The 17,238-nt window shown below is 44.5% G+C and overlaps 1 protein-coding gene across 3 annotated transcripts; it reads right to left on the reverse strand.

Moving 5' to 3' along the window:
- Positions 1-2,608: 2,608 nt before the first annotated feature.
- On the reverse strand, positions 2,609-8,114 carry b3gnt9 (UDP-GlcNAc:betaGal beta-1,3-N-acetylglucosaminyltransferase 9). Of its 3 annotated transcripts, none has more exons than XM_026176798.2 (7): positions 7,758-8,114; positions 6,944-7,067; positions 6,719-6,838; positions 6,001-6,339; positions 4,049-4,290; positions 3,719-3,974; positions 2,609-3,642 (listed from the first exon to the last, which is right to left on the reverse strand). In XM_026176798.2, the coding sequence occupies exons 2-7, from the start codon at positions 7,049-7,051 to the stop codon at positions 3,298-3,300; spliced, it is 1,410 nt and encodes a 469-aa protein (XP_026032583.2). In that variant the 5' UTR covers positions 7,052-7,067; positions 7,758-8,114; the 3' UTR covers positions 2,609-3,297. The 3 variants fall into 3 exon arrangements, with proteins under 3 accessions (XP_026032583.2, XP_026032581.2, XP_080160124.1); XM_026176796.2 differs by having other exon boundaries at positions 6,944-7,199; XM_080303998.1 differs by having other exon boundaries at positions 6,944-7,611.
- Positions 8,115-17,238: the final 9,124 nt, after the last annotated feature.

Below are 17,238 nucleotides of genomic sequence, written 5' to 3' on the forward strand. Positions count from 1 at the left end.
GACCACAACATATTACTCAAACGACTGGAGAACTGGGCAGGTCTTTCAGGAACTGTACTAAACTGGTTCAAAACATACTTAGAAAACAGGAAATACTTTGTATCAATAGGTAACTTCACATCTGAGCAGACAAGTATCACATGTGGAGTTCCCCAAGGTTCCATCTTGGGACCCCTTCTGTTTAACATCTACATGCTCCCACTGGCACAGATTATAAAGAACAACAAAATAAACTATCACAGCTATGCAGATGACACACAAATATATATCACAATGTCACCAGGAGCCCGAGGCTCTGTACAGGCTCTTGGTAAATGCATTGAGGAAATCAATGACTGGTTGTGCCACAATTTTCTCCAGCTAAACAAAAACAAAACTGAGGTAATAGTCTTTGGCGCCAAAGAAAAACGATTACAGGTCACCAGAGAACTTCAATCTATACATCTAAAAACCACAAACCAGGCGAGAAATTTGGGTGTAGTGATGGATGCAGACCTAAACTTAGAAAAACACATTAAGACAATAACAAAGTCAGCTTACTATCACCTCAAGAATATTTCAAGGATCAAAGATCTGATGTCTCAACAGGACCTGGAAAAACTAGTCCATGCATTCATCTTTAGTAGGCTTGATTACTGTAACAGCATCTTTACAGGTCTACCTAAAAAATCAGTCAGACAACTACAGCTCATTCAGAACTCTGCTGCTCGAGTCCTCACTAAGACCAAAACAGTGGACCACATCAGTCCAGCTCTGAGGTCTTTACACTGGCTGCCTGTCCTTCAGAGGATAGACTTTAAAGTTCTGATGCTGGTCTATAAAGCTCTGAATGGTTTAGGACCAAAATACATCAATGACCTCCTGACCCAGTATGAACCTTCCAGATCCCTCAGGTCATCTGGATCCGGTCTTTTATCAGTTCCCAGAGTCAGAACCAGACACGGAGAAGCTGCATTCAGCTTTTATGCTCCTTATATCTGGAACAAACTCCCAGAAAGCCTCAGATCAGCTGAAACACTCAGTTTATTTAAATCCAGGTTGAAGACTCACCTATTCTCAGCTGCATTTGAATAAAGCACCAAATCCACACTTTTAAGCTTAAATTTCAAAACCTACATTTTAACTACTGATTTTATCGACTCGACCGGACTCGTTCCCGGTGGGTGATGGGCTCCGCCAGGGCTGCCCTTTGTCTCCGGTTCTGTTCATAATTTTTATGGACAGGATTTCTAGGCGCAGCCAAGTGGCGGAGGGCTTTCGCTTTGGTGGCCTCAGAATCTCATCTCTGATTTTTGCAGATGATGTGGTTCTGTTGGCTTCATCGGGTGAGGGCCTCCAGCTCGCACTGGAACAGTTCGCAGCCGAGTGTGAAGCAGCGGGAATGAGGATCAGCACCTCCAAATCTGAGGCCATGGTTCTCAGCCGGAAAAGGGTGGAGTGCCCACTCCGGGTCGGGGATGAGTTCCTGCCCCAAGTGGAGGAGTTCAAGTATCTCGGGGTCTTGTTCTCGAGTGATGGGAGAAGGGAGCCGGAGATCGACAGACGGATTGGGGCTGCAGCTGCAGTAATGTGGATGCTGCACCGGTCCGTCGTGGTGAAGAGGGAGCTGAGTGTAAAAGCGAAGCTCTCAATTTACCGGTCGATCTACGTCCCTACCCTCACCTATGGCCACGAGCTGTGGGTAGTGACCGAAAGAACGAGATCGCGGATACAAGCGGCAGAAATGAGCTTCCTCCGAAGGGTGGCTGGCCTCTCCCTTAGAGATAGGGTGAGAAGTTCGGCCATCCGGGAGGGGCTCAGAGTAGAGCAGCTGCTGCTCCACATCGAAAGGAGCCAGCTGAGGTGGTTCGGGCATCTGACAAGGATGCCCCCTGGGCGCCTCCTGGGTGAGGTGTTCCAGGCATGTCCCACCGGGAGGAGGTCCCGGGGCAGACCCAGGACACGCTGGAGAGATTATATCTCTCGGCTGGCCTGGAAACGCCTTGGTGTTCCCCCCGATAAGCTGGAGGAGGTGGCTGGGGAGAGGGAGGTCTGGGCCTCTTTGCTTAGGCTGCTGCCCCCGCGACCCGGCCTCGGATAAAGCGGATGAAGAAGGATGGATTTTATCGACTGTTTTTTGCTTTGCTTTTTTTTTAATCAATTTTAAATCATGCTTTTTATTTGTTTTTGTTTTTTAATGTCTCTGTAAAGCACTTTGAATCACCTTGTTGTTGAATTGTGCTATAGAAATAAACCTGCCTTGCCTATCCATGCATTCAGGTTGACCTATCAGAGAGAGGGACAGATCAGCCGATGTTATATTTACATATTGTTCTGTAATTATCTGTGTTGTGTGTTTATCAATCGCTGTAAGTATCTGATGAAGCTGGTTGAACATTTGGTTTTGTTTGTCTTATCTCGACCCATTGAAATGTCAAACAAGTAATGACAGGGTTACAATATGCCTCCAAAACAAAACCCACTTTGCTGAAGTCTGCCACACTAAATACTGAACCTCAGTGCTGTCCCGTCCATGTTTGCTTTGTCTGTCTTTATGAGGACCATATCAGCCATAATATTCTAGACTAATCTTACACAACATGGCAAAAACAGGCAAATTCTACTAAAGTCCAGAGAACACGAGATTGTTTATTTTGTTTTAACGGACATAAATGTGATCTGTATACATGTGTGAACTTTGGCAGATTACTCTGAGATTCAGGAAACGGGATACGTCCAAACTGCGGCAGAGGTTTAGTTAGTGTGCATGTTTCAGTGAGCCTTGGTGCCATTTGGTTTGCATCATGCAGGTGGTTTCTATTTAGACTTGATTTGCTGCTCCTCCGGGGAACAGATAATGCGACCTTCCATTGGCGCCTCTGGGCAGCGTTACAAAGAAGAGAGGGGCATCTCTAAAAATCCCTGCTCCCTTCCCACTACACAAAGTCATTTCCAGTCTTGTCCACAGTCTGAATGTTAACAACGTGACAGCTTCGAGCAAATGGGGTTAAACCAGCTAACCGCACTTTCTTTGGTTGTTCTCGTGGAACTGTATGGACGTAAACAATGTAAATACATTAAGGTTTAAAAGTCCCAACTGTTCACAGCCACAGTGTGAAAAGACAAATGGGGCTCTGATGTCAAACTAAAATCCCCTCGGGGCTTTCTTCTCAATAATCTGGAACACATTTGGCCTTCGTCAGTTCATTTCCCCCACGACTGCCAGCCAGCTTGTATAAAGTCTCATATGACTCAGCTGCGCTTTTGAACGCCTCACGAGCCTTTCCAGTCTCGTGCTATGACCATTTTGTAGGGTCACTAATGTGAGACGAACACCCGTTTCTCATCGTAGTCCGTCTCCTCCCCCACCATCGAGCCCAGCCCCCCCCTCCATTTAAAAGGCCGGGGCGTCCGGCTGGTCCTGTTGTGGCAGCTCAGTTTGGGGTCGTGCAGGAGGTTCCACATGAGCCAGATTTGGGGGACGCTGAGGCTGTGAACAACCATGAGTTCTCTGTAAAAACAAGGGTCGAACGTCTGAAGGTGAGGAGCTGCTGACGGTCGGGGAATTCCAAAGGTCCGAAAGCCCTGATGTCGCGATGGTTTGATGCCGATCAGCTGGAGGCACATTCCCAGAAAGACATCGTCGATGGGGAACAATTCCACCTGGAAAAAAAAGTCATTCGAAATCATAGCATTTTTGATAGATGTGTGAAAATGCTCACTTTCTAATTTGAAGTACCTGTCGACAGGCGGAGCTCAGTCTCTGAGCTGTGTGTCCCGACATAACGAACCCTCCTCCGCCAGCATAATCGGGGTACAGACCCCCTCCGTACAAAAACTCTGGCACATAGTATTTGGAAGTGCGCCGGCGAATGGGTTTAGCACGGATAATAATATCACCGATAAACAGATCCTCGTTTGGCTGTTGGCCTCGTAGCATTTCCAGTATGTTTTCCACATTAACATACACATCAGCATCACCTTTGAAGATGAACCTGGATAAGACGAGATAAACGTAAGCTGAGCACCGGAAAACAAACTTAAGTCGGCTCGATTAATCGACACTGACTTGACACGAGGACAGCTGCTGTTGATCCAGTTCAGAAAGTGTGTTTCTTTTAGCGTCAGGTTGAAAAAGGTGTCTTCGAAATCCCACAGCAGGACGTCCTTATAGGTTTGACTCTCGTAGGACAGGAGCTGATCCCACAGAGGCAGAGCGGTTCGATTCTTGGGAACACCCAAGAGGAAAACTGTGCGGATGGACACGTCATTTTCAAAATGTCCCTCCTTACCCCACGTCCGGCGTACTACCTAAGAAAAAATGAAGCACAAAGGTTGTTTAACTCGACTAAGAGAGTAAAGGTTTTCCTAACACGCTGCCCAGACACTTTATAGACTAGGAGCGGTAATACTCTTCATTAGGAATCATGTTTATGTCGATAAATTGAGTTGCGTCCCACATTCAGTCACTTTCTTTGCTCAGTTTTGTTCCTTAATCCACTCCTGCCTTAAAGATGCGCTTGATCCGTATCGACCGGTGCTGGAAAACCAGATTACGTAAGTAGTGATGCCGTGGCATGGAAAAGGAACTAAATTGGTTATTAGAGCCTCAAGTTTAGTAAGACGCAGAAAATACTGAGAAATACACTCAACAAAAATATAAACGCAACACCTTTGTTACTGCTCCCATTCCCCATGGGATGGACGTAGAGACCTAAAATTCATTCCAGATACACAATATAACCATCCCTCCCAAACAGTGGTCACAAATCAGTCCAAATGTGTGGTAGTGGGCACATCTGCTATATTGAGATAATCCATCCCACCTCACAGGTGTGCCACATCAGGATGCTGATCTGACATCATGAGTAGTGCACAGGTGTACCTCAGACTGCCCACAACAAAAGGCCACCCTGGAATGTGCAGTTTTTTGCGCTATTGGGGGTCTGGGGACCCAGAACCGGTCAGTATCTGGTGTGACCACCATTTGCCTCGTGCAGTGCAACACATCGTCGCATGGAGTCTATCAGATTGTCAATTGTGGCCTGTGGAATGTTGGTCCACTCCACTTCAATGGCTGTGCGAGGTTGTTGGATATTCGTGGGAACTGGTACACGCTGTCGTATACGCCGGTCAAGCACATCCCGAACCTGCTCAATGGGTGACATGTCCGGTGAGTATCCTGGCCATGCAAGAACTGGGACATTCTCAGCTGCCATCTGCCCTGAACAATGTGAACCATGATTCATCCGTGAAGCGCACACCTCTCCAACGTGCCAGACGCCATCGAATGTGAGCATTTGCCCACACAAGTCTGTTACGGCGACGAGCTGGAGTCAGGTCAAGACCCCGATGAGGACGACGGGCATGCAGTTGAGCGTCCCTGAGACGGTTTCTGACAGTTTGTGCAGAAATTGTTTGGTTGTGCAAACCAATTGTTCCAGCAGCTGTCTGGGTGGCTGGTCTCAGACGATCTTGGAGGTGAACCTGCTGGATGTGGAGGTCCTGGGCTGGTGTGGTTACACGAGGTCTGCGGTTGTGAGGCCGGTTGGATGTGTTGCCATATTCTCTGAAACGCCTGTGGAGACGGCTTATGGTTGAGAAATGAACATTCAATGCACGGGCGACAGATCTGGTTGACATTCCTGCTGTCAGCATGCCAATTGCACGCGTCCTCATTGCTTGTGGCATCTGTGGCATTTTGCTGTGAGACAAAACTGCACATTCCAGGGTGGCCTTTTGTTGTGGGCAGTCTGAGGTACACCTGTGCACTACTCATGATGTCAGATCAGCATCCTGATGTGGCACACCTGTGAGGTGGGATGGATTATCTCAATATAGCAGATGTGCCCACTACCACACATTTGGACTGATTTGTGACCACTGTTTGGGAGGGATGGTTATATTGTGTATCTGGAATGAATTTTAGGTCTCTACGTCCATCCCATGGGGAATGGGAGCAGTAACAAAGGTGTTGCGTTTATATTTTTGTTGAGTGTATGTCCTTGCAGAATATTTTACCTGACGTTTATCAAAATCTGCTGCTATGGATTTCACTGCAATGAGCATATAAGGGGCATTGTTAGACCCTCCTCCTTGTTCCTCTGCTCCTCTGATATGACATTTTTCTGGCTGGTCTATGAGCAGCTTGAAGTTTCTGTTGTCCTTTTCTCTCAGATAAGCCTCAAAGTCAAACTGTGGCATCGTGGGTAGGGGATTGGCCGCAGTCTTGGTCGGCACAGCGTTCTTCCTTCGTGGCTTGGATTTGCCCTTAGACTTGGATTTGTGTTGGGGAGGTTTCGACCTGGACTGGGATTTACATGGAGGTGGCTGGACCCCTGAAGCCCTGGACGGGAACGCCTATTAGGGGAAAATGTGTAAAGAAGACAATATCATTCATTAGCGGCACGTAATCTTAACAGCCATATAATACTCACACAGTGTCCTGCATAATGTTTGTTTGTGACTCTGTATTTCATACTAATGTTGTAAATAAGGACTGAGCTAAGAAATGAATATCATGGTGCAACAACTTCATGACTTTGTGTCACAATCTGATCCACTCCTCCACTTTTATTTAAATCTCAGTTTCTATTGAATATCTCAAAAAACAGATTTTTTGTATATATCGCTGGCAATATAGACCCTTAAACAATATCTGTTTTAATAAAGCCATTAGGCTCGCTGCTATAATACCAACACCTTCATATCAGCAAGTGTAACCTATATCGGGTCATACCCCTTGAAAGTCCTGGCCCACTTTAGCTCCAGTGGCTCCCAGCAGGGTCCGACTGGGGCTGGTGGAGCCGTGGATGTGCAGCTTCCACACAGGTCTATCCCATCCAGTGGAGAGCACAACCTGGAAACACAAGTGTTGTTTGAAAACTGAGTTGGATTTTTCTTTTAATCCAAAAAGCAACAGTGAAACAACGTGAACAGCAAAAAGAGCAACTTCCATCCTTACGTGTCGGGCATACAGCAGGAAACAGAACAGCACCAGCAGCAGAACTGTGCACATCACGTCTCCCTTCACATGGAGGAGCCTCCTCGTCACCAACATCCTTCTCAGCATCGTTTGAAGACGCTGACTGTAGTGAAGTATCAAGCAGGGATGCATTGGTCAGTCCTGCAGCAGCCTGGCAGACTGACTGGTACTTGGAGCTGGAAGACTCGATTTGGTTTTGCTGACTAGTCTGTTAAACTTGTGACGTGAGAACATCCTGGAGCAAAAGCAACAGACAGCATCAAAGAAAAAACAAAGAATCATTTAACGACCGCCCCGTTATTCTTCCCTTTGGGTTAAACTGTCCCAGATATTTATTTCAGCTCTGACCCGCGGTCATCTGATGCAATCGCTTCTTCCACTGTGGAAGGAATCAGTTCAGCAGATTTCCCGGGGCAAACAAATAAGCTGCAGTCTAGATGCCACGGCCAATCCTCTGTTTCACCCACTTTTTACTGTATCACCGATAAACATCCACGCAACAATATCACTCGTGCTTTTTATGAGCTGATGCGACTGTTTTTCCCTCTCACACCAAATTCTTCACTGGGTTCAGGAGTGGGAGTGTCTGGGTCTTGTGTAAGGGAACACGAAGGTACCGAGAACTATTTTCTAAGAACGCTGTGTCCCTGAAGCAGACATAACGGCATAAATTAGAACAAGAACACAGAAGATTATCAGCTATATTACAAATATAGAAACACGCATCTGCTTATTTCTTTCATATTTAAATATATCGAGTGTTTTCTTGTTAAAGCAATTCATTCAGACTTACCCGCGGAGGCAGACAGAGGGTCAAACTAAAAACATCTGGGCTCCAGCGTGGGCTCCTTCTGTTCTAACAAAGTAAACCGACTTCCAGAGTTCGTAGAAAACCGCGAGGGGAAGTAAAATAGCGCACTTCTGTCCGTGTGCTGTTTTCATGAGTACGAAAGATGCTCAAAGACGAGATGAAAACCCTGAAGGTGTTTCTCTGACCTGGCGCAGGACGGCTCTCCTCATGCTGCGTTAAGGTGCTGTAGGAAATAACACGTGTTCATTGTGTACCGTGGCAAACGCTAGCCTGTCTTACTTTTGGAGCGCTAATGGTTAAAGTGTGAGTTACTGACTCGATGTGGGCGTGGCTGAACGAGCTCAAAAGTAGAGTATCGCTCTACGGATACTTTTCAAACGCAGTTAAAGTAGACGATCAACGCGAACAGCCTTTGGGAGGAGATGTATAGAAATATGTCAATAAACCGGGCAAAAGCAAAGGGCATATGCAAAGACATCAGGCTAGTGATGCAAGTTTTTTGGGGGGTTTTGCCTAAAAAACTCTGTAAAAATGTCGCTATAATACAGGACAGCGTGGGCAGTGGCTCTGGTCGGCAGTAGGGAGGAGTTAACCACTGATTCAAACCAGGGACTGCATAAAACATTTAAAAATGCAGTAAAACTTGGAGTGTTGTTCATGGTTTTGGTCTTGTTTGTTTCTACCAGGGATTTTAGAGATGAGCTCCAACTACAGAGCAGACTCAAGGAGACGTTCAGTGGCATCAAGTTTGATGGTGTCCAGCTTTTGATGCAGGTTTGCCACCACACCGTGAAGCAGAGGAAATACAAGAGAAGGTGATGATATAAAACGGTATAGAAGGAAATGTAAAAGTCATCCTGCAGTGCGTGTACAGCATTCAGACTCCCAACTGCATTTAAAGCTACGTGACCCACTGTTGGCAGAACCGTGATGATGTTTTCTGTACACAGTCCGTGGCTTTGTTGGCCCAGGATGGGAGTGGGGTAACTACGGCTGTATCCCAATTCAGGGTCTGCAGCCTCAACGATCCTCAAGCGCCGCGTACTCAAAGACCGCTAAGGCCGGAAGTGAGAGGCTTGTGAAATGGGCGGTCTAGCCTCCGTCGCGCTGCCCAGGTTGCCTAGCAACCATGATACTAACAGCTGGAAACGTGTCATACAGCTTTGTTTGACAGAAATGAAGGAGAAAATCTTTTGTTCATGCGTTTGTTTGTTTCTACATGAGCTTTGATCATTCTCTGTGAGATTAAGCTCAGCTATTGGACGGCGTATATTTTAAAGTAAAGGCTTTAAAACCAAGTAGAGCTGGGCGATAGAACGATAACGATATGTATCGCGATATAACTTTTACTCGATAGAGAAATTAAGCTATCGCGATAAACTTCGCCGCGCTTGTCCTCTTAAAATAATTTTTTTTTTTTTAAAAAGGTCAGCCAATCCAAATTAAGTAGCGCAGAGCCGAACCAATCACAGCCGCAGCGTCACGTCGCGTGACTTGTAACTTACAGCACAAGTGCCAAGCCGCAAGTGTGTTTGTTTGGGAAGCAGCCAGCAGGTAATGGAGGAAATGAGTGTGCCGACTAGAAAAATCAACCGAGCGTGACCGAAGAGAAAACAGATGATGGTTCCAATGCCGGAGAGATTGTCGAACGGAAGAGCCATAGAAGTTCCGTAGTGTGAAGGTATTTCGGCTATTTCAAGTCTGACAAAAAACAGAGCAGCGTGCACTGTAAACTGTGCCGAAAGCAAGTCTGGAAATACAATAAACTGGTGCATGCGTCACACTGTGCGCCACGTTATTGTTTCGGTGAAATGAATTTCTACAATACTGTTACTGTTAATTCTACTCTCTGCAGTGTTTAAATGCTTACATATACACAGTTACTGTCCCTCCACACATACGACTCGGTTCTGCTTCTATGCCCCAGCTTTGTTTACTTTTTCCCACCGAGGCTTCTAGACTTCTGATTGGCCAACATTTCTGCACGGTTAGGAATCTAGCGCCACCTGCTGCTTTGGCATGTTCATAGCAGCGTTTTCCTTCATTTCTGCCTTTATGTGTGGACGGGATTATTTTTTAAAACGAAAACGGAAAATCTCCGTTTTCAAAAATACCCGTGTACGTGTGGACGTAGCCTCAGTCTCTGACTGGAAGCGCTAATTCGTCATTCGGCTTTTGTCAGACTAAAGTAACTGTTAAAACTGTTTGAAAATCTAAGCTATACAACAAGGAGAGATTGAGAATTTCCTTTTAGTTCTCAGTTTATTTGATACTGACAAAAGTTAGTCAGTTTTGTCTGTTCTTCTGTAAAACAAACTAAGATTTATTTTTAGAATTAATATTTTGTTTCTAAGTGGAATTGACAGTTTAGTCTGTTTCGTTTGTTCTATTTTGAAACTTAAACGCTTTAGCGGCTGCCTTTTGTGTAGTTTGCAATATTTGCCTTTATTTATCTGAAAAAGTCTCATGTTCCTTAAGTACATCTACCCTGTTGAACTTATTATGGGAAATAAATATTTAAATAAAAACAAGCTGCTGATTATTTCACATTTTACTTGTGAGCAACGGCACATTTAAATCTTACAAATATAGTTATTTGGCTGATATCGTGATAGATATCGTTATCGCCTGAAATGAAAAAAACATATCGTGATATGAAAAAATCTCATATCGCCCAGCTCTAAAACCAAGTTAGTACAAACGTCACTAATGTCACATAACTTTGCCGACATGTGGCCAACAGGAATGTTTAATGTTCTTTGTTATTAAACATTCGCACATAAATAAGTGACATAATATTCAGTATGTCTGTGAAGGTTCTCAGTCATCCAGGTCATCGTAGTCAAAGGAGCTTGCAAAGAAAAGCGTCTGGACTTCTTTAAGTTGCTTGAAGACGTTTCACCTCTCATCCGAGAAGCTTCTTCAGTTCTAAGGTCAAATGGTGGAGAGTCCCAGATATAAACCTAGTGGGAGTAACCCCCACAGAGGGACAAAGGACCCCCTGATGATCCTCTAATCGCCTGAGCCAAGGTGTGAAACTGGGTGTGGGTCCCAATCAGCCAGGGTTTCGGGTGTGTTCATTGTGAAACCTGGTCCCACCTTATCATGCGAATTCCTGAGGTCAGATGGCCCAGGATGTGAGTGGGACACATCCAGGCTGTGTCCCCTGAATTGGGACACAGCCAGGGTCTGCACGCTTGAAGTACGCGCACTACGCGTACTACGTACGGTGCGTACTATAAGTACGAGAAGTGCAGAAGTGAGAGGCTTGTGAAATGGGACGGTATACGCTTCGTCGTGCTGTTCAGGTTGCCTAGCAACCATGATACTAACCGCGAGACACGTTACATACGCTTTGTGTGACAGAAATGAAGGAGAAAAAAAATGTTTTGTTGGTCATTCATTTCTGTCATGACATCACTTTGATTAGTTGAATATCAGAGGCTGAGACCACGGGACTGTAAAACATGATTGTTGGGCTTCATTTCTGTGCTGAACAGTCATTTAAGATTAGCTAGTAAATAACAATTAGCTAATGTTGTTCATGAGACTAAAGTCATCTCACTGTGGTAATGTAAATATAATATGGCCAATATATATATATATATATATATATATATATATATATATATATATATATATATATATATATATATATATATATATATATATATATATATATATATATATATATGTAAAAAAAAAAAAACACCCAGCACGCCCCTGCGGGCGGTTTATCCTTCAAGCTCGGGTCCTCTACCAGAGGCCTGGGAGCTTGAGGGTCCTGCGCAGTATCTTAGCTGTTCCCAGGACTGCGCTCTTCTGGACAGAGATCTCCGATGTTGTTCCTGGGATCTGCTGGAGCCACTCGCCTAGCTTGGGAGTCACCGCACCTAGTGCTCCGATTACCACGGGGACCACCGTTACCTTCACCCTCCACATCCTCTCGAGCTCTTCTCTGAGCCCTTGGTATTTCTCCAGCTTCTCGTGTTCCTTCTTCCTGATATTGCTGTCATTCGGAACCGCTACATCGATCACTACGGCCATCTTCTTCTGTTTGTCTACCACCACTATGTCCGGTTGGTTAGCCACCACCATTTTGTCCGTCTGTATCTGGAAGTCCCACAGGATCTTAGCTCGGTCATTCTCCACCACCCTTGGGGGCATCTCCCATTTTGACCTCGGGACTTCCAGGTTATACTCGGCACAGATGTTCCTGTACACTATGCCGGCCACTTGGTTATGGCGTTCCATGTATGCCTTGCCTGCTAGCATCTTGCACCCTGCTGTTATGTGCTGGATTGTCTCTGGGGCATCTTTACACAGCCTGCACCTGGGGTCTTGCCTGGTGTGATAGACCCCAGCCTCTATGGATCTTGTGCTCAGAGCTTGTTCTTGTGCTGCCATGATTAGTGCCTCTGTGCTGTCTTTCAGTCCAGCTTTGTCCAGCCACTGGTAGGATTTCTGGATATCAGCCACCTCCTCTATCTGCCGGTGGTACATACCGTGCAGGGGCCTGTCCTTCCATGATGGTTCCTCGTCTCCCTCCTCTTTCTTGGGTTTCTGCTGCCTGAGGTATTCACTGAGCACTCGGTCAGTTGGGGCCATCTTCCTAATGTATTCTTGGATGTTCGTTGTCTCATCCTGGACTGTGGTGCTGACACTCACCAGTCCCCGGCCCCCTTCCTTCCGCTTAGCGTACAGCCTCAGGGTGCTGGATTTGGGGTGAAACCCTCCATGCATGGTAAGGAGCTTTCTTGTCTTTATGTCAGTGGCTTCTATCTCCTCCTTTGGCCAGCCTATTACCCCAGCAGGGTACCTGATCACGTGTTGATGGCCCGGATCTTGTTCTTACCATTCAGCTGAGTCCTCAGGACTTGCCTGACCCTCTGCAGGTACTTGGTGGTTGCAGCTTTTCTAGCGGCCTCTTCATGGTTCCCATTCGCCTGTGGGATCCCCAAGTACTTGTAACTGTCCTCTATGTCTGCAATGTTGCCTTCTGGTAGTTCAATCCCCTCAGTTCTGACTACCTTCCCTCTCTTTGTTACCATCCGACTACACTTCTCCAGTCCGAACGACATTCCAATGTCATTGCTGTATAGCCTGGTAGTGTGGATCAGTGAATCGATGTCTCGTTCACTCTTGGCATACAGCTTGATGTCATCCATGTACAGGAGGTGGCTGACAACTGCTCCGTTCTGTAGTCGGTATCCGTAGCCAGTCTTGTTAATGATCTCACTGAGGGGGTTCAGGCCTATGCAGAACAGCAGTGGGGACAGAGCATCTCCTTGGTAGATCCCGCACTTGATGGTGACTTGTGCTATGGGCTTGGAGTTGGCCTCTAGTGTTGTACGCCACATCCCCATTGAGTTCCTGATGAAGGCTCTTAGGGTCCCATTGATCTTGTACAATTCTAGGCATTCCAGTATCCAGCTGTGGGGCATTGAGTCATAGGCCTTCTTGTAATCAATCCAGGCAGTGCACAGGTTGGTCAGTCTGGTCTTGCAGTCTCGGCTGATTGTTCTGTCTACCAGTAGCTGGTGTTTTGCGCCTCTGGTATTCTTGCCAATTCCTTTCTGTGTCCCGCTCATGTATTGACCCATGTGCCTGTTCATCTTAGCCGATATGATGCCTGACAGGAGCTTCCATGTAGTACTGAGGCAGGTTATTGGTCGGTAGTTGGAGGGGACCGGTCCCTTCTTGGGGTCCTTGGGGATCAGGACCGTCCGGCCTTCAGTTAGCCATTCCGGGTGTCTCTCGTTAACTAGCAGCTGGTTCATTTGTGCTGCCAGACGCTCGTGGAGTGCAGTCAGCTTCTTCAGCCAGTAGGCGTGAACCATGTCGGGCCCTGGTGCTGTCCAACTCTTCATACTGGAGACCCTTTCTTGGATATCTGCCACTGTGATGGTTACTGGACCCTGTTCAGGGAGGTCGCTGTGGTCAGCCCTCAGATCCTCTAGCCACTGAGCATTGCCGTTATGGGTTGCATCCTTCTCCCATATGCTCTTCCAGTATTGCTCCGTCTCCAGCCTTGGTGGTGCTGTCCTCTTATTGTTCCCTTGCCACTGAGAGTACACCTTTGCTGGTTCTGTGGAGAACAGCTGGTTTATTCTCCTGCCTTCTATCTCTCTGGTGTACCTCCTCAAGCGGCTGGCCAAGGCTGTGAGTCTTTGCTTGGCAGTTTCCAAGGCCTCAGGTATGGACAGCTTGCTGTATTTCTTAGGCACCTTATTTGTCGCACCTTTCTGCAACTCCGTTAGTTGGCTAACCTCCCTCCGTGCTACTTTGATCTTGCCCTCTAGCCTCCTTCTCCATGGAGGGTACTGCCCCTTGTCGCTGTTCAACTTGTAGCCAAGCATCTCACTGATCACTGTTGCTGTATTGTAGATCAGCTTGTTAGTGTCGGTAATCGTGGTTGTAGGTATTGCCCGTAGTGCTGCATTAACATCATCTAGCAGACCTTCTGAGGGAACTTCACGTAATCTTGGTAACCGGCTACGCGGGATCCAGGTTTCAAGCTTGGCCATGATCCTATTTTTCAGGTCAGTTCCTCTCGCACTCAACGATCCTTCTCCTATCGCACTTGGGGCTATGTACCCAATCTCGGGTGGGGGTGATGATATCGCCCCCCTGACCTGGCGTCCTGACTCCTCCTTGCCGTAGCATTTGTGTTGTACCTCGTCAATCTCTAGCTGTGAGAGCAGTCCCTTCTTTCGAATGTTGGAACACTGAGCTACTAGTTGTTTCGCCGTCATTGTGGATGTTGGGTATCGAAGAATCCATAGGTCCCTCATCCTATTCATGTAGCCACTGACTTTCAGCTTGTTGTGTTTGTGGATATATGACTGACTTTAATTATTAAACATTCGCACATAAATAAGTGACGTCATATTCAGTACTTTTGACAGTTCACTCTTCGGCCGCTCCATCTTATTAGGGAAATTCTACAAACATAAATGTAAATTTCAAAACTCAACCCCATCATTTAATGTGTTTTTGATTGAAATTGAATATTACTTAAACTCTCTTAAATTAACTTCCAATAAAAAAGGTTTATCATTGATTGAAATTCATTCAGAAATGTTTAACGAATGAGCTGTCACAACTTTCAAGTACAAAGTTGTTGTGAAGTCTGTCACATTCCCCCTCCCCCCCCCCTTTTTTTTTCTTTTTTCTTTTCTATCCTTTATTTATTTCTCCTTCTTATTTCATTGTACTGTATATTGTTACTCTTATTTGCCTTGTATGTCTACTGTACAAACTGAACTGGAATGACTGACTGTTCGCTTTGTAATTTCAATAAAGTTTTGAATAATAAAAAAAATAAAAAAACTCTTCGGCCGCTCCCTTCTGTCGTATTTTGCGGCAAAATTATCCACACCCACCGCCGCGCTATGAATTGTGGGATATATGGGACCACGAAGCATGCACCGGACCACGCTTGATATTTGGGGAAATCGACGGCGCATTTGGAGTACACTTCAAATTGGGACACATTTCTGGATATGATCACTATGTTATACACTGATATTAATAGTTGTGTTTCTCTTTCAGAAGGCACAAGTCCCAGGTTCAGGGTGGAGAGAGGTATCAGGCAGGGCTGCAGCATCTCACCTCTTTTATTCATTGTAGCCACTGAATTACTTGCTATTACTGTCATAAACTCAAACATAAAAGGATTAGACATAAATAATCACAAATTAATAATAAGTCAGCTTGCCGATGATACAACAGTCTTTCTAAAAAATAAAGAACAAATTCCATTGGCCTTAGATACAATAAAGATCTTTTCTGATGCTTCTGGACTACGGCTGAACCTGGACAAATGTGAACTCATGAGTATCCACAATTGTTCTCACTCTTCTTTGTATGATATACCTGTCAAAAATGAAATCAAATATCTTGGAATCTGGATAACTAAATGCATGGCTGATAGTGAAGAAAAGAATATTCAGAATACAACTGACAAATGCAAAAAAACTCTGAACCATTGGCTACAGAGAGATTTAACGTTGTTCGGCAGGATAATGTTGACCAAGGTTGAATCTTTGTCCAGATTAATCTATCCAGCTTATTCCCTAGCCATCCCACCAAGAATTATAAAAGACATCAATAAGGTGAATTTTAATTTCATATGGAAAAATAAACATCATTATATCAGTAACAGGGACGTGATAAAAGATTATGAAGAGGGGGGTTTAAAAGCAATCGATTTTGAAATAATGAATGGCATTTTAAAGATTAATTGGCTACGATCTTTCTTGAAAAATGATAATGAGATCTGGTTCTTGATACCATCTCTTATTTTCAACAAAGTTGGGGGGATCCAATTCCTTTTAGTATGTGATTTTGAAATTTCTAAACTACCCATAAAACTTTCCAAATTTCATCAACAAGTTTTGTTAAATTGGAAATTAATGTTTAAACATAACTTTAGTCCCCACAATGTTCCATTGTGGAATAATAGGGTGATATTGAATCGGGGGAAATCTATATTTGTGGAAGAATGGATGACAAAACAAATTTGGTCTGTGACACATATAATGGATGAAAATGGAGATATACTTGAATTAAACAGGCTTAATGAGAAATATGACATGAGTTGCTCGTCCGAGCTCTATAAAAAGGTCTCACAGAATATCCCAACAGTCCTTGTAAATACGATAAAGAACAATTTTTCAAATATACAGACTCCAAATTTGCATAAAGTTAAACTAGATGGTCTTGAATTGGTTAATGGAAAATGCAATAATCAGTTTTTGAGGAGGTATTTGGTTAACACCTTATATCCAGGTAGGACAAAACATTCACCCGTCTTTAAAGATTATAACAAATCTGAGATCTCGTTGATCAGAACCAAATATTTAAAATTTCCAATTCCCCCCAAATTTAAAGAAGTCCATTTTAGAACTACAAAAAATATTTACCCCTCCAATGAATTTATGAGAGAAAGATTTAAATTTGTGTTAGACAACTGTTATATTTGTAAAACAACTTCGGAAACAACAGAGCACATGTTCTATGGATGTGTGACAATCCAGAATTTATGGAAATCTCTCCATGTCCTAATATTGTCCCAGTATGGATATATTGATTTTTGGTCTTTTCAAAATATTCAAATTGGAGTAATCCTTAAGGACAAAAATAGTGAGTTTTTAATTAACAATCTCATTATTATAACAAAGTATTACATACATAAATGCCGATATGCTAAATCCCCCCCTTCATGGCCTGCTCCTAAAAACGACCTCTCCCTGTTCCGTAAATCTCTTAAGTTAATAAATAAGCCCCAAGCAATCAAATTGCATAGATTTTTAGAAGAGTTTGATTTTTCTTAGCCCCTTATTTAAGTTATGAGTCTTGTTTATGGAACCTCACTTTTAGAGATTTTATGATCCCCCTTGTCTTCTTTATTTCTGTTCCTTGTTTTTCTTTTTTTTTAATTCTTATTTATGTTTGTATT

Source organism: Astatotilapia calliptera, chromosome 7 (assembly GCF_964374335.1).
Source record: "Astatotilapia calliptera chromosome 7, fAstCal68.1, whole genome shotgun sequence".
NCBI lineage: Eukaryota > Metazoa > Chordata > Actinopteri > Cichliformes > Cichlidae > Astatotilapia > Astatotilapia calliptera.